We start from the raw sequence: 23,002 nt of genomic DNA, 5'->3' as shown, positions 1-23,002 counted from the left end.
ATTGGACTTCAACTTTACACACACATTTAGTAGGTGGAGAGAACTTTTTTCTGACACACAGACCAGTGATCAATGATGGGAAAAGCTTCCCTTGCCAAATTTCTGTTTGCCAGGCTGTTAATGAACAGGAACAGAGTCAGCAAATAGGGGCATAAGACACTGAATGGAGTATCCAGGAAACTGAAATAAGGAGGACCTCACTAGAGTCTAATTGCAGCCTCCACTTGGTGCAGACATGTTCATCTCCTTGCCAAAATCCAACCTGTGAGCTACGTTCCCCTTTGCATCCAGTTCTGGTGTTCTCCTTCATAGGTCATACAGCAGACACATGAAGCTTTCCTCACAGATGCAGATAAATTGCTGCCTGAACAGAAATGGTCTTTCTTCCTCTGCCTTGTGTGTGAATGACAGGAGCATCTCTTTATGAGAGGCAGTTGCCGATTTTGGCCCCCAGGCTGTAAGACCAATGAAGTGTTCTGGAGAGGTTTCCTGAAGTTACCAAGGAACAAAAGGTGAGCATCCATTCACCCAGAGCAGCCCCCACCAACCACCTCCCTGTGGCTGCCACCTGGCTGGAGATAGGCAAGATCCTTCCAGTGGATGCTGCAGTGGAGTTTAATGGAACTGCCAGAACTCACAAAGGGTCTCCAGGTCTCCTTTTTAGAGGGGCACTACTGGAGAACAGAGCTAGCAGCAAACAAAATGCAGCAGTGAGACTGCTCACTGGGGCAGGGTATCGCCAACATGTCACCCTGCTGCTGAAAGAATTGCACTGGCTCCATTTGCTACTGGGCCAAGTTCAAGGTTCTAGTTTTGGTGTACAAAGTCCTATACAGCTCAGAACCAGGATACCTGAAAGACCATCTTACTCCTTATATACCGTTGATCACTGCACTCTGCAGGTGACAGCCTCCTGACATACAAATCAGGAGGTTCATTCTGCACAATATAGGAAACGGACCTTTAGTGTGGTGGCACTTACCCTGTGGAATTCTCTCCCCTTAAATATTAGGCAGGCGCCATCTCTGCTATCGTTTCGGCGCCTTTTGAAGACTTTCCGCTTTCAACAAGCCTTTTAAGTTGAGACCTATCCCAGTCTGTGTCTGTGCTGGAATTGCTTTTAATATATTTTTTTAATAATGTTTTTAACCCTTTTTTAAAAAGATGTTTTTAAAACTTTTTAAAAAAATGTTTTTAATGTTGTTTTGTTTTAATGTATTTTAAGGTCTTTTTATGATGTTTTAAAGTGTTTTTAGCATTTCTGTTTGCTGCCCTGGGCTCCTGCTGGGAGGAAGGATGGGATATAAATCAAATAATAAATAAATAAATAACAAATAAACAGGGCCAGAGGCCAATGCAGCCCTCCCAGCCTCTCTGTCTGGCCCCCAGAATGTTCCCAGGTCACACCCACTCTCCTCACCCAGGCCACGCCCCACAGCAGCTCTACTCCAGGCCCTCCCTTGGTGCTTTTGCCTCACTGAAACATATCCTTGAACTAGGATAATTCCGCTTGCTCGCCTGGATGGACAGGAGCATGCATAGGAGCCTCTGGCTGGAATGTAGCCTATTGTACAAAAGGGTTTTAAAAAATCACTACCATTGCCCTGCACACATTTGCCTCTCCAGGAAGAACAAAGTTTTTTTTCTGATTGGGCCTGCCTTCTTTGGGAAGAAGAGTTAACCCTTTGCCGTCTATCCCCCACACACCCTTACTGACCAAGAATGGTTTATCTATCATAAGGCTGCTTATGATTGTAAAGATCAGTTGCAGGATGCAATGAATTTTGTATGCAGTCCTATTTACACTTACAAGGGAGTAGGCCTATTTAATGTAATAGGACTGACGTACGAATAAACATGCTTAGGAGTGCCCTGTCATTCAATCAATGAAAGCCACCAATTGTTATAAAGGAAATATTACATGCACTTTATTAAAGTTTTTATTAGGAGTAGGCTAAAAGCATTAAAAGTTACATTTCAGATATAATTCATAGCCAATTGATTAAAAAGGTAAAGTATATAATCTTTTTAACTTGCTTTGCTTTACAAACATCCAAACAAACTTCTGAAAGATTTTAAAAGTAATTAAATACTTACTAAAAGTATTTAAGGCAAAATTCAACAAAAGCTATTACATCATTTTTTTTAAAGATTTCAAACTGCAAAACTCTCAGTGTTATTATAAAGGCATGATAGCTCAAGTTTCCCCTGCAATCTTCAGTTGACAGCCTACAGCAGACACACAAAATACAGTAGGGTCCCACTCATACGGCAGGTTACGTTCCAGACACCCGCCTAAAAGCAAAGCCCGCCAAAAAGTGGAATTCCATCATAAAATGGCGCCCAAAAAACACCATAAAAGCGGAACAAGTGCCGTATGAGTGGGGCCTTACTCTAATTGAAAACCGCTGTATTAGTGGAACACCGAAAAGCGGCCACCAAAAAGCAGGGCCCTACTGTATAAAAGCTCACATCTATACAATTAAAAGCTTCAAAGGTGACACATCAGCAGGTATTGTCACCCTTGGTATGCATAGCTCATCACATGCTAGAAAACTGTCCACTGAACTCTGTAATTGGATGAAAAGCAGGAACAGCAAGGAAGACTCCTCCTCAGGGATCACATAAGTGGCAATATTGAAAAGGAAATTTCTTCAGACCTGGAAGGAGGAAAAAAAAAACACTGAGTTTTACCTTGACTCATTTTTTCAAAGAACAAACAGTGTGGTCCAGTGGATCAAAGGCTGGATAGGGAGACCCAACCTCCAATTAACCACTAAGTGGCCTTGACCATCACTATTCAGGCCTATAGCCAGCCCCCACCAAACTTTCCTGCCCATGTGGCGTAGTGGTTAATGTGTTGGACTACGACCTGGGAGACCAGGGTTCGAATCCCTGAATAGCCATGAAGCTCACTGGGTGACCTTGGGCCAGTCACTGCCTCTCAGCCTCATGAAAACCCTATTCATAGGGTCGCCATAAGTCGGAATCGAAGGCAGTGCATTTACATTTAGGGTTGTTGTTTTTTTTTACAAAAATTAAATATTAAATCTTACATATTTTTTCTCCCACCCCCCATTACTTTATGGGTGCCCCCTAACTTTTAGGCTGGCTATGGAACTGTCACTATTTCAGCCTAATCTTGGTGGGGACAAGAGAGATAACAAATCTAGAAAAGCACTTTAAATCCTGAGAAGCATTATGAGAGCTGCCTAAAGACTGAGCTGTAAATCAAGACATCTCTCACTAGGTGGCCTTGACCAAGCCACTCTCTCTCTTAGCCTCAGTTCTATCCCGCCCCCCAAATACTGACTGACCTTTCAACAGGGTGGGGGAGCATCCATTAAACTAGGATCTGGAGACTAAGGTTCAAATTCCCAATCAGCCATGAAGCTTGCTGGATGACCGGGGCCAGTCATAGTCTCTCAGCCTAACCTAACTCATAGGCTATGTGAGGGAGAAACTACAGGTCCCCTGATTCTTTAGGGGGACTCATGTGCTTTAAATGTGCATCGATAATTGAAAGATCATCTTATCCCTTGTACACCCAGTCGATCACTGAATTCTGCAGGTGAGGGCCTCCTGCAGATACCATTTCATCAGGATGCCCATTCCGCACAACATAAGAAGTGGACCTTTAGTGTTGTGACACCGACGCTTGGGAATTCCCTCCCCTTTAATATTAGACAGGTGCTGTCTCTATTATCTTTTCCGCACTTACCAAAGAGCTTCCTCTTTCAACAAGCCTTTTAAGGAGAGACCTTATCCCAGTCTGAATTGTTTTTAATTTTTTTTTAAAGCTGATTTTTTAGAAGATGTTTTTAAGATGTTTTGTTTTAATGTTTTTTTAAAGATGTTAATTTTGATATTTTTAAAGTCTTTTGTTTTTAAGATGTCTTAGAATGCTTTTAGTGTATTGCTTGCTGCTCTGGGCTCCTGGGAGGAAGGGCAGGATATAAATTTAATAAATAAATAAATATATATATAATTGAATGTGCTTTAAATGCATGGATTGGCACCAAGATAGTTGGCACTGGCCTCCACATTGTGGCATGGCCTTCCCAACGAGAAGCAAGCACAGGCAGGCTGGAAATTATGTGTTGTGGCCCAGTTGCATAAAGGGGAAATGTGATCAGAGGATGAGAGAGGAGGTGGCGGCGGCGGCAGCAGCAGCAGCAGTGGCAGCAGCAGCGGCATCTATATTGTGCCTCTCCCCCAACAAAGACAAAGGTTGGGACAGAGAGCACACAACAAGGAAGGCCTGGAGCAAGGGGAAACTAGTTGTTTACATTCCGTGGTGAGCCAGGATGGAGAGGACAGTAAAGAACAGTATATACGGTAGGGAGGGTATTGTGGAGCCTGAAGGAATATAATGTGTTCAAGAAGATCTTCATCATAGTGGTGGCTCTGGAGTAGGGATGGGATCTGTTGGCCAGTGCAGATTCAAAAGCATTCTTCCAACCTAACAGGCTGGAATTGATTAGAGTTTATTCTATAACAGCTAGCTGCTGCTTTTACTAATCTATTTTTTTTTGCCTGCAAAAAAAAAATTGATATTAATATCGATATTTTAAAGGAAGTATTGCTATTTTGAAGAAAATGTTATTTCCTTTAAAAAGGAAAGGACATTTCTTCAAAATATCAATAAATTATCATTCTTACAATCAATGTTTTAGAAGTCTCCTCCTGCAAATGTTAGTTCAGGTTCAGGGATCTGCCCTATATCTTCCACTGTGAAGACAGATGCAAAAAATTCATTTAGCTTCTCTGCAATCTCCTTATTGTTCTTTAGTACACCTTTGACTCCCTTATCATCCAAGGGTCCAATTGTCTCCCTAGATGGTCTCCTGCTTTGAATGTATTTATAGAATTTTTTGTTGTTGGTTTTTATGTTCTTAGCAATGTGCTCCTCAAATTCTTTTTTAGCATCCCTTATTGTCTTCTTGCATTTCTTTTGCCAGAGTTTGTGTTCTTTTTTATTTTCTTCATTTGGACAAGACTTCCATTTTTTGAAGGAAGACTTTTTGCCTCTAAGAGCTTCCTTGACTTTGCTCGTTAACCATGCTGGCATCTTCTTGGCCCTGGCGGTACCTTTTCTGGTCTGCGGTATGCACTCCAGTTGAGCTTCTAATATAGTGTTTTTAAACAACTTCCAAGCATTTTCGAGTGATGTGACCCTCTGGATTTTGTTTTTCAGCTTTCTTTTTACCAATCCCCTCATTCTTGCACTCAGGTCCTGCTTGCGGGCTTTCCCCAGGCACCTGGTTGGCCACTGTGAGAACAGGATGCTGGACTAGCTGGGCCACTGGCCTGATCCAGCAGGCTCTTCTTATGTTCTGTTCTTAAGTGGATTTTTTAAAAAAGGTCTGTTTTTAAAAATAGCTGTGAAAATTTGCTACATTACAATCTAATCCTCAGCGATTGAGAATAAATGAATTAATGGAAAATTCAGTACCAACTCCGAGTTGGGCAGAATTCTACAACATCCCTACTCTGGACTGCCCCTCTGATGAGCTAAGCACTTGAACACCAATGAAAAGAGGTTTAAAAGAAGGACTCCCTACCCTCCTATGAAGTTAGAGCAATTAAGCTTGTGGCTGTGAGGGCTTTCTACATTCTCATTCACCATACCCTCTGGGATTCCCAATACCCATTATGGCGTAATAGAGCTATAAGACTTATTTTAGCTCTGTGCATTTCAGAGTGAAATACTCCTTCAGGAGCTTGAAACGCCTGCACATTCTTTAAATTTACACAAACTACCTTTGAACAAGTAGTTCATTTTTGAGGCAAAATGTTCACTCTGCACATCTCTCCCACTGAACTCAATAGGACTGACTACTGTGTAGTGAGCTGGTTTGGAAGTAACAAACCTTTTCCACTCTAGGGCTGAGTTCTGGAAAATCTGGTTCTGCAAATCTGTGCAGAATCTAACATTGCATGACACCCATTGGCTAAGACCTATAATATCACAAACCCACCTGTCTCCAATCCCTATAGCTGTTTAGCCATTTAAAAAAAATCTTCCCTCAATTAAGACACAAAAACAGACACATAAATATCCATGCGGCAGTTCAAACATTCAAATTTTAAAAACCCAAAAAGCCCCCTGGAATTGTGAAGCAAAACAGACATATGGCCAAACTAGAAATCAATCTTCTGGCAGGTACATCCATCATAGTAACTACAGTTGGGAGAAAGATGCGGCTAAAGATTTAGCAGCAACTTCCCTTTTAATTAAATCTGTTTTCAAGCACAGTTTATAACTGGTCCAACACAAAACTGATCCATTGGTCTCTGGTAGCCTCCTTGTATCTCTTGTGAGAGACGGGTAATATATTTCTTTAAATAACAATTCACTAATAGGCAAAAAACCTTGCAGTTTAAGAATGTACCTATAGCCACCAGATATTTCTATCAAACTTTAAAAGGCAGGGAAATTGGGCAGCCATAGTGAATGCACCAGGGGAGCAGGAGACCTGATCTCCTCTTTGAGATATTATACTGCCCTACAAATTTGTCAAAATGCAAACACAGTTTGGGTTGGTCTTTCACAGTCCTGTGTAGCTTGGAAGAATTTGGTAACATGTGCCTCTGAGCATATGGTGAGTGGTGGCAACACCTGCCATCTCCAAAGATGGAGAATTACATTTTTGTATGTTTGTTGGTGTTCTTCTTACTTTGCTTCTTTCCTGTGTTGTTACTGCACATTGAGTTCAATGCAAAATTTCTTTAATTAATTAAAAATCAGCTAGGCATTTTTTAAACTTTTAAACTGCAGAAGATGAAGGTCAGAGTATGGGGCAAGGTCAGTAATGGGATTACTGGTACTCTGTGAACATGGCTGTTTTTTAATGAATTTCAACAGTTTATGAGAACTCTGACAGAAAAAATCCAACAGGGGTCTGGTTTTTTTGCTCTCTTTTTACACTTTGAACTCTCGATTCTCTCTATCTGTTTTGTGTATCACCATGAAAATTTAGAGGGTTGTTAAGCAAGTATTTCTGAGTTCAGGACTATAAGTTTTGTAAGGTTTTGTTTTGAATGAGCTTATGGGAAGGATCAGAATTGCATGGGGGGTATTTTCAGTTTAACACTGCGGAATGCGAAAAATCCATGCTGACTACAGTATATAGCCACTCTCAATAATCACATTGATTACCATTTATGTTTGTTGTATTTCTGTATTTTAACCTTCTGTAAGTTGCTTCTTGTTGTAAAAAATGACAAATATATTAAATAATACTAATAATCTGTATCTTACCTTATTTGTTGGGATCATCTGGTTAATATTCTTGATCTGTGGGAGAAGACAACAATATTGGTGTCCCTTCAACATAAACTGGTCCAATGTTTTATGACAGTGCTACTATTCAGCACTTCTGATGACCGATGAATGCCTATCACTCTTGCAAAGGATGGCTACCTCCATCAGCATCCCAGAAGTATGCCCAAATCTTTCTTGTTTGAATAACAGGAAGTGCCTATGTAAGTTCGTAGCAATCCTCCTTGTCCCTTGACATTTACAGAATTTGTTAACTATAATTAGAAGTATAGAAGATTTTGTGTTATGCTATCCAGCTGACACGGACTATACCCAAAAAGAGAGAAAAGAAAGTACTGTATATACCAGGAACAGCCGGTGGGGAGGGACACCAATGACTCTGAAACGTACTGGGAGAGAGGAGTTTAGTGTGGTGTAAATGCACCAGTGAGAGTCCCGGATTGGCTCCACTGGCGTGTCCACGTCACACTGGCCTCCCTGCTGCCTCACCCTTCCTCACCCTCTCTACGCTGCAGCAATGCCAGTTCCAAGTGGTCAGGAAAGTGCCACTGCCCTTTTCCCCTGGCTGCTCAACACCAATATTTTAATGTGGCAGCCAGTAGGAACTCCCTGCCTGTTGACATCAGGCAGGCACCTTTACTGTCCTCATTCTGGAGCCTGCTTAAAGCTTGTTGTTTAGGCAAGCCTATCTAGACATGCAGAAGTTAAATGTGTTTAAATCTGTTTTTAGCTTATTATTGGTTTTAATTCTTTTTTGAATGTTTTTAAATACTTGTCTCTTTTTAAAGTTTGTTTTTTTGTAGTTACCTACAGCAAAATGTTTCCACTAATCACACCTGGAGGGGAAACGGGTAGATCTGCCAATCAGCTACGAAATCTCTTTGAAGCAAATTTTTAAAAAACGCACTCAAGCTGCTCCCACCAGGTTTTACAATAAAAAGGGGAGGGGGTTGACTAGCATCATGTGTCCCCATTTTCAGAAGAGAGATGGAGATGCACTGGAACCGGCAGAACAGGGAGTGTGTGTCTACCCTTAAAATCAAGTGACATATACATTTTGTTAAATAAATAAATATCAAGAATATTCACATCCTCATTTTTTGTTTTTAGAAAGGTATTGAAAAAATTGAACACAGCAATAGAACTCTTGTTGTGCAATCCGTAAACAACAATAATAAAAAGGGAAATACCGATTTCAGTAGAGGCTTAGGGGTATTGGGCAAGTTATACAAAAGAGAGCTACGATGGGAAGGAGGAGAGCAGGAGGAAAGACATGGAATATAAAGCTCAAGACCAGATTACTTGGGAGACTGTCATCCTTTATATATCCAGTAGGTCACTGTGGTCTGTGGAAGAGTTTCTCCTAAAGCTTCCAGAGAGATCAGAAGCCCACTCCACAGTAACTTGGAGCAGGGCTTCAAGTGTGGCTGCCCGTTCTGCGAAATAGCATTCCTGTCAAGATAGGACAGGTGCCTGCTATCTGCACTTTCCGGAAACAATGGAAGACATTTTTGTTCTGATAAGCTTTCCCCACTGGATGAATAGGTGTCTGCCATGGATATCTCCTTTTATTGTATTTCATTTATTTATTTATTTATTTATTTAATTACATTTTTAGACCGCCCTATAGCATTAAGCTCTCAGGGCGGTGTACAACAGAATAAAATACATTAAAATACAAGCAAGTGTGAATTTCGTATACAGTTATAAAACATGTTAAGCACAAGATACAAGATTAAAATAAGAATTTTCAGTTACAAAATTTAAGCTTAAAATGCATTTAAAATGCCTGGGCGAAGAGGTAGGTTTTTACCTGGCGCCGAAAAGATAGGAGAGAAGGCGCCAGGCGTATCTCGTCAGGGAGGGCATTCCATAATTCGGGGGCCACCACTGAGAAGGCTCTAGATCTAGTTGTCGTTCTCCGGGCCTCCTTATGAGTCGGGACCCGGAGTAGAGCCTTCGAGGTCGAGCGAAGCGAACGGGTAGGCACATAGCGGGAGAGACGTTCCACTAGGTACTGCGGTCCGATGCCGTTTAAGGCTTTATAAGTAAGAACCAACACTTTGAATCTGGCCCGGAAACATATTGGTAGCCAGTGCAGTTGGGCCAGAATAGGTGTTATATGGTCAAATTTCTTTGTCCCAGTAAGAACTCTGGCCGCAGCATTCTGCACTAGCTGAAGTTTCCGAACCGTCTTCAAAGGTAGCCCTACGTAGAGTGCATTACAGTAGTCCAATCTAGAGGTTACCAGAGCATGGATAACTGAGGCGAGATTCTCCCTGTCCAGATAGAGTCGAAGTTGGGCTACCAGCCAAAGCTGGTAGAACGCATTCCGTGCCACCGAGGCTACCTGAGCCTCAAGTGACAGGAGCGGATCTAATAAAATCCCCAAACTACGGACCTGCTCCTTTAGGGGGAGTGTAACCCCATCTAGGGCAGGTCGAACATCAGCCATCTGGGCAGAGAGCCCCCCAACCAACAGCATCTCAGTCTTGTCAGGATTGAGCTTCAGTTTATTGGCTCTCATCCAGTCCATTATCGCGGCCAGGCAGTGGTTTAATACATCAACAGCCTCACCTGAAGAAGATGAAAAGGAGAAGTAGAGTTGCGTATCATCAGCATATTGCTGGAAACGCACTCCAAATCTCCTAATGACCTTGCCCAGCGGCTTCATATAGATATTAAAGAGCATGGGGGACAGAACTGAGCCCTGCGGGACCCCATACTGGAGTACCCAGGGACTCGAGCAATGCTCCCCAAGCACCACCTTCTGGAGACGACCCTCGAGATAGGAGCACAACCACTGCCAAGCAGTGCCTCCAACTCCCAAATCCGAGAGTCGCTCCAAAAGGATACCATGGTCGATGGTATCAAAAGCCGCTGAGAGATCAAGAAGAACCAACAGAGTTACACTCCCTCTGTCTTTCTCCCGACAGAGGTCATCATACAGGGCGACCAAGGCCGTTTCTGTACCAAACCCCGGCCGAAAGCCCGATTGAAATGGATCCAGATAATCAGTTTCATCCAAGAGAGCCTGGAGTTGGCGAGCGACCACACGCTCTAGAACCTTGTTCATGGGATGTTATTATTTTTTGGTCCTGTTTCTAACTGTTTTTATTCTGTTGTGTAGATCTCCTTGAGACGTATATGTGGAAGATAATTAATAAATAACAACACTGTGAAGGGGATAAAATAGTATAGCAAAGCATAACTGGGAAAGGTTAAGCTAACAAGCAATATAATAACACAGTCTCAAAAACAGAGTTGCATTTCAATGATGCACGTCTGTGTGGTAGTCAATAAAATAACAACTAAACAAGTTGAAAACACATCTATGCAAATAGATTTGTTGGATGGAACAATTAGCCAGTGCAAAGCAACCAGTCCTGAGATTTACATTTCCACTTTGCTCCTTATTGTTGATGAACAATCCCCGCACCTTATTAAAATGCTACGTGATCATTTTGTACAGGGAAAAGTCTTCACAAATCCCTGGAATTCTTCCATACCAACATTTGTTCCAATACTCATGCACCATTTTTGAAACAATGAAACAGCTACACAAACTCCCAGTAGTGAAAATTACCAGCTGTTATGTCTGTTTTTATTTATTTTTAATCATGTTGTTTTGATGCTTTGCTGTTTGCTGGTCAGGGCGCCTTTGGGAGGAAGGGCGGAGTCGAAGTTTAAATAATAATAATAATAATATTCATCCTGGGGAGTACATTTATAACAAGTAACCACAAGGGTTTTATATATTATGGAAAGATTTCCTGTAAAAAAATGGTGTAAATTCACCATTGTTCATGACAAGTAGTAGCAAGGTACAGAGGCAAATCTCAGCGTAATACACAACCAATTTCATTTGAAGCCAAAGCCATACCAAATGCAATTTTTGCTCTATTTGTAAAGACATGGCTTTGTTTTGCTGGTCCCTTTAAAGAAAGAACTCTCAGATGGGGTGAACAGTAATCAAGATGTGTTTTCTGGAGGGGCTACAGACTACAGAGCACAGTAAGTCACGTTTCAAGACTTGAGAAAAAGAAAGGGGATGGAAAGAAGACTACAGTGACACATCCTCACCCAACATGACAATTTTTGGTTCTTTCAGGGTGCTGTGCTCCACTTTGCAGAAGAACTTATCTTTCCCATTTGGAACGACTTCAGCATAAACCAGGCGATTGAAGGCCCAGGTTTTATCAAAAGAAAGGTCAGAGTGCTGCATGTTTTCAAGTGGCTGACTATTCCTCAGAAGAGTGATGTTGATTTTGGGAGGATGGAACTGATCCACATAGCAATTCAATTCATTTTTCTTGCCAATCTCCAAAGGATGGCGGGAATACACTTGTACATTGGGAGTTCCTGTAGGAATGGGGGAAGAGGTAAAAGAAAAGGCGTTAGGGACACTATCATCTGTCATACTTCAAGATTAGATCATAGAAGATATATTTCCTGCCCAGACACTGAGTCCATATAGGTAGCTACATGCACTCTGCATATATACTGTCACAAATGGCAAAAATATATGCGCCTATTTTGCTATGTATGCGTGGTATGGGAACTCACCACCAGCTCCACATAACTACATACACAGGTAGAATAGAATAATAGAGTTGGAAGGTACCTATAAGGCCACTGAGTCCAACCTCCTGCTCAACGCAGGAATCCAACTTAAAGCATACCCAACAGGTGGCTGTCCAGCTACCTCTTGAATGCCTTCAGTGTTGGAGAGCCCACCATCTCCCTAGGTAATTGGTTCCATTGTCATACCACTCTAACAGTTAGGAAGTATCTGTTCATTATGTGTGACTTCACGTACAATTTTCAGCACAGATACAGTATCTATGTAGGAAAATCATCTAGTGTGAAACAGATCTATCCATATCCCAGTAAAGCAGCTAACTGGAATTTGAGCCTTTACATACACTTCCTCAGTTTTAGAAATTTGGTTGTTATGGTTGGCATTCAATGCTAGTCCTACTCAGAGCAGACCCATCAAAGTTAATAGACATTAATAACTTAGGTTCATTAATTTCAATGGGTCTATTTTGAGTAGGGCTTAGGGTTGTATTCAACATATGTTACAAAGAAAGAACAAGCACAGGCACCATTCAGATGAACATCATGGTTTAGAGATGGTCAATGGCCCAAGCTCCCTCATCACCTCACATGCATGATTAATGCAAGCTGTAGTTTGCTGTAGTTTGTAGTTTATGTCCAAACTGGCAAAGTATGGTCTGAATGATCCTGCCAAACAAGAATTGCAAACAATGGTTTGATCCTAGTTGTGTGGACCTGTTCAAACCATAGATGGAATTAGAAGAAAGTGCCTCATAGCTAGGGATAGGATCTGTTGGCCAATGCAACTTTGAAAACATTTGATCAACCTAACAGGCAGTATTGATTCAGGTAAGTTCTCTGTCTATTATCCGTTGCTTTTAATGGTCTGCATTATCGATATTTTGGAAGGAAAGCGGCTTCACGTCCTCCTCTTCCTCTGAGAGAGAGAGAGAGAGAGAGAGAGAGAGAGAGAGAGAGAGAGAGAGAGAGGTACTGCGAGTAAAATCAATAAAAGAACAATATATTTGAGGGGGGAAATCTGGTGTCGGGAGAAACCCAGTGAAGTTCAGAGCAAACAGGATTGCTCCACAAAGATGAGGAGTATGAGGACTACTGAAAAATCCAGTGCTAAATCCAAATTCAGCAGAATTCTTGCCTATCCTTACTCATAGCACATGCAAAGTGACTTCTCTTTTCACTACTGAATAATCACAGATCACCCGTTTCTGGGATTAAGGGACAGACTGTTGAGTTGGACAGTCTAATATTTTTATTCCATTTCCATTTTTAGACTGCTTACTAATATGAGCCAGTCTTGGGTCAGCATCCGAGTAGGAAACTTTATAAACAAGCACCACTGAAGAGGCAAGAAGTGCTCTTCTCTCCCCAACTGGCCTCTGTTTAACTAAGAAATGGAATTGATCCACTGCTGTTCCTTGTCCCTGCTGTGAGCATACCTGGTGAACAAGAGTGCAGTCTCCTCTTTGCTGACATTAAAACAATGTGCCCCAGTGAATGAGTGCCCTTTACTCCAGAGGTGGGCAAACTGTGGCCCTCCAGATGTTGTTGGACTACAATTCCCATCAACCGCAACCATTGGCCATGCCAGCCTGGGCTGATGGGAGCCGGAGTCCAACAACATCTTGAGGGCCACAGTTTGCCCATCCCTTCTCTGCCATTCATATTCAAGCTGATTGGTTGTGATGACCCACTACGCAGGGTCATAGCCTGACCTAACGCTGGATTACGGTAGCACCTGTAACACCATACAAATTTGATTAAAAAATGTGTTCTCTATTTTGGGTCAAACTAAAACTGGGCTAAAGGTAGGTCCTGGGTCTGAAAAACCTGAAGATTACTGTGTATGTACCATGAGCAGCAGTGTAGTGGCAAATTCAGAAATGCAGGGTCCCTTCATGATAATCATGCCACACACCCTTTTCCACTTTCCCTCGTCTCCCTGTCATCTTGTGAGTCCGCACTCCACTACAACAGACGTCCCTAGGAGCCAATCAGCATAAAAGGGGAGGCTGTGCGTTAGCTACTGAGAAGAGTCTTCTCAGTGGTTGACTCACCTCCTTTCACTCTGATATGCTCCAGTCCAAAAGGACAAGGACTCTTCTCAGTGTCTAACATGCTCCCTTTGCATGTTGCATGTTGATTGGCTCATACATAGGGACGTGGCTGGGACCCTGCTCCCAAAAAAAGTAAGGGGCGTATGACCTCCCACAACTCCAGATGACTATACCCCTGATCTAGGAGAAAAGGAAAGAAAAAGGGCAAGCAGTAGTCGATCTGCACACAGCAATGGCCAAGGTTCAATTTCACTCTTTCTCTAGCTGCAGGTAACAGTAATAAAACTGGGCAAAGGCTGATGACTAGTTAGAAAGTCCCTGGAAAAAAGCCAGTAGGAGCAAAAAATGAATTGTATGTGAACATGCCACCTTGAGTTCCATGGCAGAAGAAAAAAGAAATGTAAATAGAAGAAAATAAATGTGTTAAAGTCTCAACTGTTTTAAATTGAAAAGTAGCTTTCTGGGGTGCCCTTCCCTGCTGACCCCCCCAGCTGCTTTTCCCATCCTTTTAAACCTTTTAAGTTTTCCACTATTGTCCCTGCAGTCTCCCAGTTTTCAATACCAGTTCATCAATGTATGTAGTTCTAAAGTTGGTCTCCTGCATGTTCACAAGTTGTGAGCCCAAATGGGGAAAGGGAGAAAAGAGGGCCCTGAAACCTTGCAAGAAAACATTGGGGGAGTTGAAATGACCCCTGGTTCCTCCAAGGGCAGTACATGGATGCTTCCTTCTGCGGGGAATATCACTGGTGGTAGAGGGCACCGTGCAGGTGCTATCACTGAGCGTGGACGAGGTTAGATTAGGGACACCGCTCAGTAATACAGCCTCTGCTTTACGTGCAGAAGGTTCCAGGGTCAATCCATGGCATCTCCAGGCAGGGCTGGGAGAAATCTCCACCTGAAACCCTGGAGAGCCGCTGCCAGTCTGTGTAGACCATGTTTACCTAGATGGACCAATGGTGTGACTCAATAAAAGGCACCTTCCTCTATCCCTAGGTTAGTCTCTTCTCACTGAAATGTTTGGGGAAGAGCCGTAGCTCATTGGTACAGCATCTGCCTCGCATGCAGAAGGTCCCAGGTTCCATCCCCAGCATCTCCAGGTAGGAGAGAATCTTGTCTGAAATCCTGGACAGCAGCTACCAGTCAGTGTAGACAATACTGAGCTAGATGGACCAATGGTCTATCTCGGTATAAGGCAGTTTCTTATGTTCCTAGAATGTGGGAAGAGGGCGACACTGGACTCAGACACTGACGGCTGCTTTGTGAGTTTGTGTGTGTGCTGTCAGTGAGCTCAGATCCCCTCCCCCTTTTGTTTACCTTAGGAGGAAAGAGAAGCTGAGCTCTCCCTTCTCCTCCAAAATGTGTGATTTTCTGTTTAAATTTCCTAGAATCCCTACATTTCTTATCTTCTATTTTCTTGACTTAACTGTTGGTAGAAATCACTGTAAAATGGGAGACAAGGAAACACTTCCTGCCTGTCCTATCCTGTAACAAAAAGTGTTCCCTTCTTCGGCAGGTTACTGTCTGGATGGAAACAGAAGGCACCTCTAGCTCCATAAAACCTCATGGAACAGACATCCTTCTATCCTCCCTGTTCTTCCCTGCCCCAAATTCTATGGCTAGATAGCACTTCTTGAGAGTCCCACCCTCGCGGTTGGGTCGGAGGTGTTGCAAAGGAAGCCATGACGTTAAAAGAAGAAAGAAAACAGCTTAACTGCAGGGGAAGCCGTTGAGAGCCTTTGTTGTCTTCTATTGTATAACCCATCCCTACTCTCTTATGAGTCGTACTAATTCACTCAAATATCTGCTTGCTTCTATTTCATCCTACTCGGCATCTGTAAAACACAAATTAGGGCTGCGTACACACCACATCTTTAATGCACATTCAAAGCACATACACACCCCGAATCCTGGGATCTGTAATTTGATCCCACACAGCTACAGTTCCCAGCTCCTTTAACAAACTACAGTTCTCAGGATTCTTTTGGGTGTGTGTGCTTTGAGTGTGCTTTAAAAGTATGGTGTATGCACAGCACTTCCACTAAACCTCCCAAAAGCATCAAGGAGGCAAAATAGAACTTTTTACCACCCTTTTAAGTACCCCAATCATCCAACAGTATAGATATGACAAAACAACACAACCCTATGTATACTTACTCAATAGCAAGTCCCATTCTGTCCCACGGAGCTTACCTAATAGGGTGTTTAGGATTACAAACACTAAGGACTACCTTAAAAGGCTTTTACTTTGGGCCTTCCTACAGATTAAACACGTATAGGACTGTTCCACAAGGCTGTAAGTACACTTACTTACTGTAAGTAAGTACACATACTAAGCAGTATGCCTCAATGAAGCTGATGGGGCTTACTTCTGAGTAAGCATGTTTAGGGTTGCAGTTATCCAGATTCACCTAATCACAAGCGTTCTTGGTCTACCGCCCACTTAATACATTCCATGGCTGCCACAATCAATCTATTAATTCTTTACCAGCGCAGTCCCATATATGTATTTACTCAGAAATAAATCCCACCGAGTTTAAAAGGGCTTACTCCGGGGTACGTTGGTATAGAATGACACCCTAGGCTGCCACAAGACTCTTTGCTCTCGTCCCTCTCACCCCCGTTTTTCCCTCTGCAATTTTGTCACCGTATAGGCATAGATAACCGGTGTTAACAGACCTTGAGAACGCGCCCCTAACGACATACTTCCGGAGGACAAGCAAAACTTCAGCCAGCCCTGGAAAGAGGTACAGAGTTAGGTGGATTACAATAGAATCTTACTTGTACTGGCTTCCAGGGTGCTGATAACTTCCAGGGTGCTGATAAACAGCAGTAACACCACGCACAACAGCAAATGCGGCTTGGCCATGGCTACAGATACTTCTCGCCGTCCGCCCTGAAGACGCGACGCTGAGAAATTGATTGCTGAACTCCCACTCCAGAGATGGAGCTTCACTCCTAAAAGTCGTTCTCTGACCAATCGCAATAATGTAAGGGTGTCGCATCACTAGTAACCGGGAAGTTATCGTCTCGCAAGTCTGCCGAAAGACCAAGAGGTGCTTTCCAGCACATGCGCACTCTTTCCACTCTCTGGCTTTCCCTTTCAGTTTCCCTTGCTTAGAATGCTGGCCAATTCCGAGAAATGGTCACGGGAGAAGTGGCGCTGAAGGTTCAAGGCGGTTGTGTGCGCCGCTGAAATTGATCTAGAGAGTGCCAGAAGGTTGATACAACATAAAGGCCTGAAGCCAGTCTAGAACATGTGACAGAGAATTGGTTTTTAAAAACAGTCCAGCCGGTTTGTGATAGGTCTAAGAGTTTGTGGGAGAGGAGTGTGTGTCTATGCAATACAGTCAGAAAAAAGCAAGATAGAAGATGGGAAAAATGGCTTTTTATTTATTTAGTAAGATTTATATACTGTTTAATAAATAAAAACTCTTACGTGGTTTATGTAAACCACTTAGTAGAATAAAATAGTATAGAATATTCATTAAAAACAGCGACGTTAAAAACAGTCGGCATAATAAAATGATCAAAATATAGATAAAATCAATAGGTTTAAAAACATACATACATAATAAAATTACATGCCTGGGTAGGTTTGCCCAGGGTAGTTTTTAAGAAATTGTTACTGAGTGTTCATTCTTTCATTCAAATGGCTTCCATGTGGAAGCTTCTCTACCATGTTCAAGCCCTGGCATTTAGTTTGAGGTGAAAGTAATTTAAATTAGTTGAAATCAAAAACAAACGGAGTGAATACAGCTTGCAAATGCATTTGCACAGGCTACTAGCCTAGCAAAATTCTTACTAGCCTGCCCACCCAGCAGTAAATAAGTTAAAAAGAAAAAAGCTGCTGATCCAAGCTCTGCCGTGGCAGAATTCTTAAAAAATAAAAATAAAAAAGAATGAAGATGCAGACAACCAGTCATCACAGTGTACAGGAAGACAGATTTTGTTTTTCAGAAAGGCTGGTGGTTTGTAAGAATTATTGTTTAATGTGACCCTATCGTCTACTGTCTCTATTCAATTTCACTAAAACTGCATACCTCTAGTCAGTATCTCAGTGGCTTCCAATCTGAATTTGTGTTTTTGGTTCATTGATTAAATGTCAGGTAGCCATTTGTGTCCACTGGGTGTCCAAAAGCTAGGACTGCATGTCCATTTGGACATGCAATGAATACTTTAAAAATGCCTTGGGCTTTCCTTAAAAAACCCAATTTTTGGCAGGCACTGAAAACAGTACAACAAAATTGCTTTCCTTATATTAATAGGTGTTCCAGAAAATAGGTGCTTTCAGCCTGAAAGATTGATTCCTCGCAAGTGTAGAATGAACATTATGTGGCCCCTGTAAATGTGCCAGTTCCACAGATCAAAACAGTGGAGTAGGCATATAATATGTGTAAAGGCAATCCTTCAAGCTGGTTTATTAAGAGGGGGGAAAATACAAAAGTAACAATACGCTCTGAGTAGGGTAATATATTTATTAGGACCAGCTAAAAGATCACAAAGAGGGAAATAATTTTCTCAGGTCATCAGAAGCTTTCAAATCATCATTAGGCAGAATATAAAGAGCAAGAAAGCAAAAAATAATTTGGGAAGAAAAGGATGTTGTTGGGTGGGAATATTTATTTATTTATTACATATATATCCCACCTTTCCTCCAAGGAGCTCAAGGTGGTATACATGATTTCCCCATTTTATCCTCACAACAACCTTGTGAGGTAGGTTAGGCTGAGTCAGTAACTGGCCCAATGGAGATTTGAACCCTGATCTCCCAAGTCATAGTCCAACACCTTAACTATTACACACCATGTTTGCAGATTATCATATTCTTTCAAGTGAAATCAGAAAAGATAGAATGCAGACTCAGATAATGCAAGCCAAATCCTGAAACAGGAACTTATGCTGGGGTCTAGGTTCTAACAAGAGATTTTGGGGGAAGTTGGAAGCTTTTCTCTCCAATCCTATACATGATTGGACTAGTCATTGCTTCAAGCTGTTTTGATCAGCCATCATCATTGTCAATTTGTAGTATTAGACTACAAACTATATCAACATACACAAGCTCAATATTCAAATACACACACTCAAAATAACATACCTCAAGTAATAAAATATCCAATCCTAATTTAAAACACCTACATGCACATAAAACCCATGCATTTCACCCATTATATTTTTTCACTCTATACTCCCAATATATCTACTCCCATTTTTTGCCAAACATACACTCAATCTCACAAAGACCCAAAATTATAACTTTGTTTATTATTATTATAAGTGTCTGTTTTACAATAATGACTAGAAGCCACAGCAAGGTTGACAGTGTACTTTGATTATTGTTGTGTGTGTGTTGGGGGGGCGGAGAGAGAGTTGCATGTGAACCAAGCACAGTGGTGAGAGACGTGCACACCTATAGTCTGGCATTGATGGCAGGGCAGTTCCCGCCCCCAAGATGAGTCATATTCTCCAGATTCCCAGCTTTCTTTTTCTTTTCTTTAAAAAAAAAAGTTCATTGCACTTGTACAACCCAAGATATGGGACAAAATATGTAGGCGCTATTTTCCTCACTTGTGTAAGAAACCACTATGAATGTCAGAGCAATGATTTATATTTACGAAAGCAGATCTAGCCAGTTAGACAAAGACAAGGCTAGAATGAAACACCCATTGTCAAAGAAAAACACTTCTTGGTTTCGTTTTAAACCTTTTCTGCTGGTCTTCCCTGGTGAAGTGATTGCTGCCCCACAGAAAACAATTCAGGTATCCAGGATTTTAGTGTAGCTGTGTTTTGAGAATAGCATCAGGATGCAAGTTGATTCAAATGCTGTAGCTAGTGCAAAATGTGGAGCCTAAGGGTGAAGACACACTGTTCTGCTGGTTCCAGTGCACCTCCACCTCTCTTTTCTGAAAATGGGGGCACACAATGGTAGTCAACCCCCCACCCCTTTTTACTGTTAAAACCTGGTCAGATCAGCTTGAGTGTGGGTTTGTTTTTTAATTCGCTTCAAAGAGATTTCGCAACTGATCGGCAGATCAATCCATTTCCCCTCCAGGCATCGCCAATGGAAACACTTTGCTGTAAGTGACTAGTGTGCTTACAGCCTAAGCTGCTCAGTGGTGCATTGTGCCATGCACATGTGACACCTGTGCTGAAGGAATTGGACTGGCTGTCTATTTGCTACTGTGTCAAGTTTAAGGTTTTGTTGCTAACTTACAATGCCCTGAGCAGCTTAGGACATTAGTTTCCAACCTTTTTTTCCCCATGGGTCACATGAAACTTACTGATGGTCTTCGCAGACCACTTAATTATTTTTCTGTCTGTTCTAGCAATTGTAAAGTGCTGTGCCAAATGCTGTATGATTTTTAATTGTATTTTAATTGCATTACAATTTGCATTCCATAGAATTCAAATTGTAATACAATAAAATGCTTCTTTAATTTATATTTTATTGTATAACTAACAGTTTGAATTGTATTTCAGTTTGAATTATAACACAATAAAATGCAATATAGGACATAAAAGAAGAAATAAAAATACAATTAAAAATCAGTATTACTGTTTAATGTGGACATGCCGTGGACCACCTAAATGGAGCTCATGGACCACCTGTGGTCCATGGACCACAGTTTAGGAACCCCTGGCTTAGGAGCAGTCTACCTGAAAAAGTACCTCTTTGCATACAATCCAGCCCGTTCACTGAGGTGGTTGGAGGAGGTCCTTCTAGTTGTACCACACTCAGCAGAGATATGTCTTGTGGTGATTTGAGGGAGGGCTTTCTCTGCAGTGGCCCCTATACTGTGGAATAAATAACCTTCCATAGAAATATGATCGGCACCTATAGGAATGGTGTTCTGAGGGTTGATAAAACATACTTCTTCACAGAGGCTTTCCAGTCACTGTTGCTACTGTTAACAAATAGTTAATTGTCCCATGAAGGGCACAAGAGCCACTGTGGTGTTATCTGTTGTGCTGCTTTTTGACCAGGACTTGTGGTTTCAAAGCCATGCATCACATCACTGATGTAGCCCCAGAGATTTCATGATCAATCAGCTTCACTTCCCTGTTTGCAAAACTGGGATATTAATGAATCCATTAAAAAACCATGTGGCCAACTATACTGAAGTCTTTGTTGGATTGTGCCCACAGAGATGGAAGGTCTTCATGTCAGTTAATTTCATGCAAGTCATATCTGATGGCTGAATATCCAGGGAATAGGCGCCTGATCAATGAATTTTAATTAAAGTGTTGTTATTGAAATTTATTACCCACCCTTCACTCTGAACAAAAGTTTAAAATACATCATCAAAAACAATTAAAACCAACTTAAAATCACAGCATCAGAAGATAGGAGTATATGTATATATAAGTAATGTACGTGCGGCGTAGTGGTTAGAGTGCTGGACTATGACCTGGGAGACCAGGGTTCGAATCCCCACATAGCCATGAAGCTCACTGGGTGACCTTGGGCCAGTCACTGCCTCTCATCCTCAGAGGTAAACCCCCTCTGAATACTGCTTACCATGAAAACTCTATTCATAGGGTTGCCATAAGTCAGAATTTTTTTTTTAAATAATTTTTATTCAACATTTCAGAAAACAAAACAAAACAAAGTTAAAAAACAAAAACATAATAGTACAATAAAAATCTTGACTTCCGATTTGTCGCAGATCAGCTATAAGTATATAATATATATCAAACCTGTCCCTTAATACATACAAGATCACTTTTCTCCATAGGCTATCTTAATTAATCGTCAAATCCCATTATCATCATTTCATTTTGATCTTTCAGCAAAAAGTCTAAGAGAGGCTTCCATTTCTTAAGAAATTTATCTATCGATTTTTCTCTAAGTAAGCATGTCAATTTATCCATCTCTACTAAGTCCATTAATTTCAATAACCATTCTTCCATTGTTGGTGTTGATTCCATTTTCCACTTTTGTGCATATAATAATCTTGCTGCCGTAATCATATATAATATTATTCTTCCATATTTCTTTTCTATTTGTTTATCCATAAAACCCCCCCAAAAAATTCTGGCTTTAATTGAATATTTATCTTTAGAATTTTTTGCATCATCCTACCTATCTGTGCCCAAAATGATTTCGCCTGTTTACACAACCACCACATATGATAAAATGATCCTTCTTGGTGTTTACATTTCCAACAAACATTAGGAACATTGCTATACATTTTTGACAACTTTTCTGGAGTCATGTACCAACGATACATCATTTTATAAAAATTTTCTTTAAGATTGTAACATAATGTAAATTTCAATCCTTTTTTCCACATATTTTCCCATTGATCCATTTGTATGTTATAACCAATTTTTTTTGCCCATTTTACCATACACTCTTTTACTTGTTCTTCTTCCATTTCCATTTTTAACAAAAGTTTATACATTTTCGCAATTATACATTCATCATTTGTACACAGACATATTTCAAAATCAGATTTACTTATTTCAAAACCATACATTTTCTTATCCATTTTATATCTTTCCAACAATTGTAAATAGGCAAACCATTGAGAACTATATCCTTCCTTTATTAGTTGTTCTCTCTGTTTCAGTATATATTCTCCATGCGCATTTTCTAATAGTTCTTGATAAGTTAACCATTTCTCTTTTCCAGCCATTTCTCTTCTATAGAACGCTTCTTGACTTGAGACACATAATGGTATTTTGGAAGAAAACCTTGATTTATATCTATTCCATATTTTCAACAAAGGACGTCTTATAAAATGATTATTAAAGTCCACATTAACTTTTACTTTGTCATACCATAGATATCCATGCCATCCCCACTTCAGGTTGTGGCCCTCCAAATCCAATAGTCTTTTGTTCCTCAGTAAAATCCATTCTTTTATCCAGACCAAACAACAAGCAGCAAAATAAAGTCTCAGATTTGGTAGTCCCAATCCTCCTCTTTCTTTGGAATCTTGTAATAGTTTAAATTTAACTCTTGGTTTTTTCCCCTGCCATACAAATTTAGAAATATATTTTTGCCATTGTTTAAAAGGTAAATCAGAGGATATTACAGGTATTGTTTGAAACAAAAACATCATTCTCGGTAATACATTCA

General features: G+C 41.1%; 1 protein-coding gene across 1 annotated transcript; it reads right to left on the bottom strand.

The window, feature by feature from the left end:
* Positions 1–1,900: 1,900 nt before the first annotated feature.
* B2M (beta-2-microglobulin) lies at positions 1,901–16,884 on the bottom strand. Its single transcript, XM_061595080.1, has 4 exons — positions 16,699–16,884; positions 11,369–11,647; positions 7,265–7,300; positions 1,901–2,660 (listed from the first exon to the last, which is right to left on the bottom strand). The coding sequence occupies exons 1-3, from the start codon at positions 16,784–16,786 to the stop codon at positions 7,287–7,289; spliced, it is 381 nt and encodes a 126-aa protein (XP_061451064.1). The 5' UTR covers positions 16,787–16,884; the 3' UTR covers positions 1,901–2,660; positions 7,265–7,286.
* Between the last annotated feature and the right edge of the window lie 6,118 nt (positions 16,885–23,002).

Source organism: Rhineura floridana, chromosome 14 (genome assembly GCF_030035675.1).
Source record: "Rhineura floridana isolate rRhiFlo1 chromosome 14, rRhiFlo1.hap2, whole genome shotgun sequence".
NCBI classification, from domain to species: Eukaryota; Metazoa; Chordata; class Lepidosauria; order Squamata; family Rhineuridae; genus Rhineura; species Rhineura floridana.
Note: the sequence above shows the minus strand (reverse complement) of the source record. Positions and strands in the feature narration are given on the sequence as shown.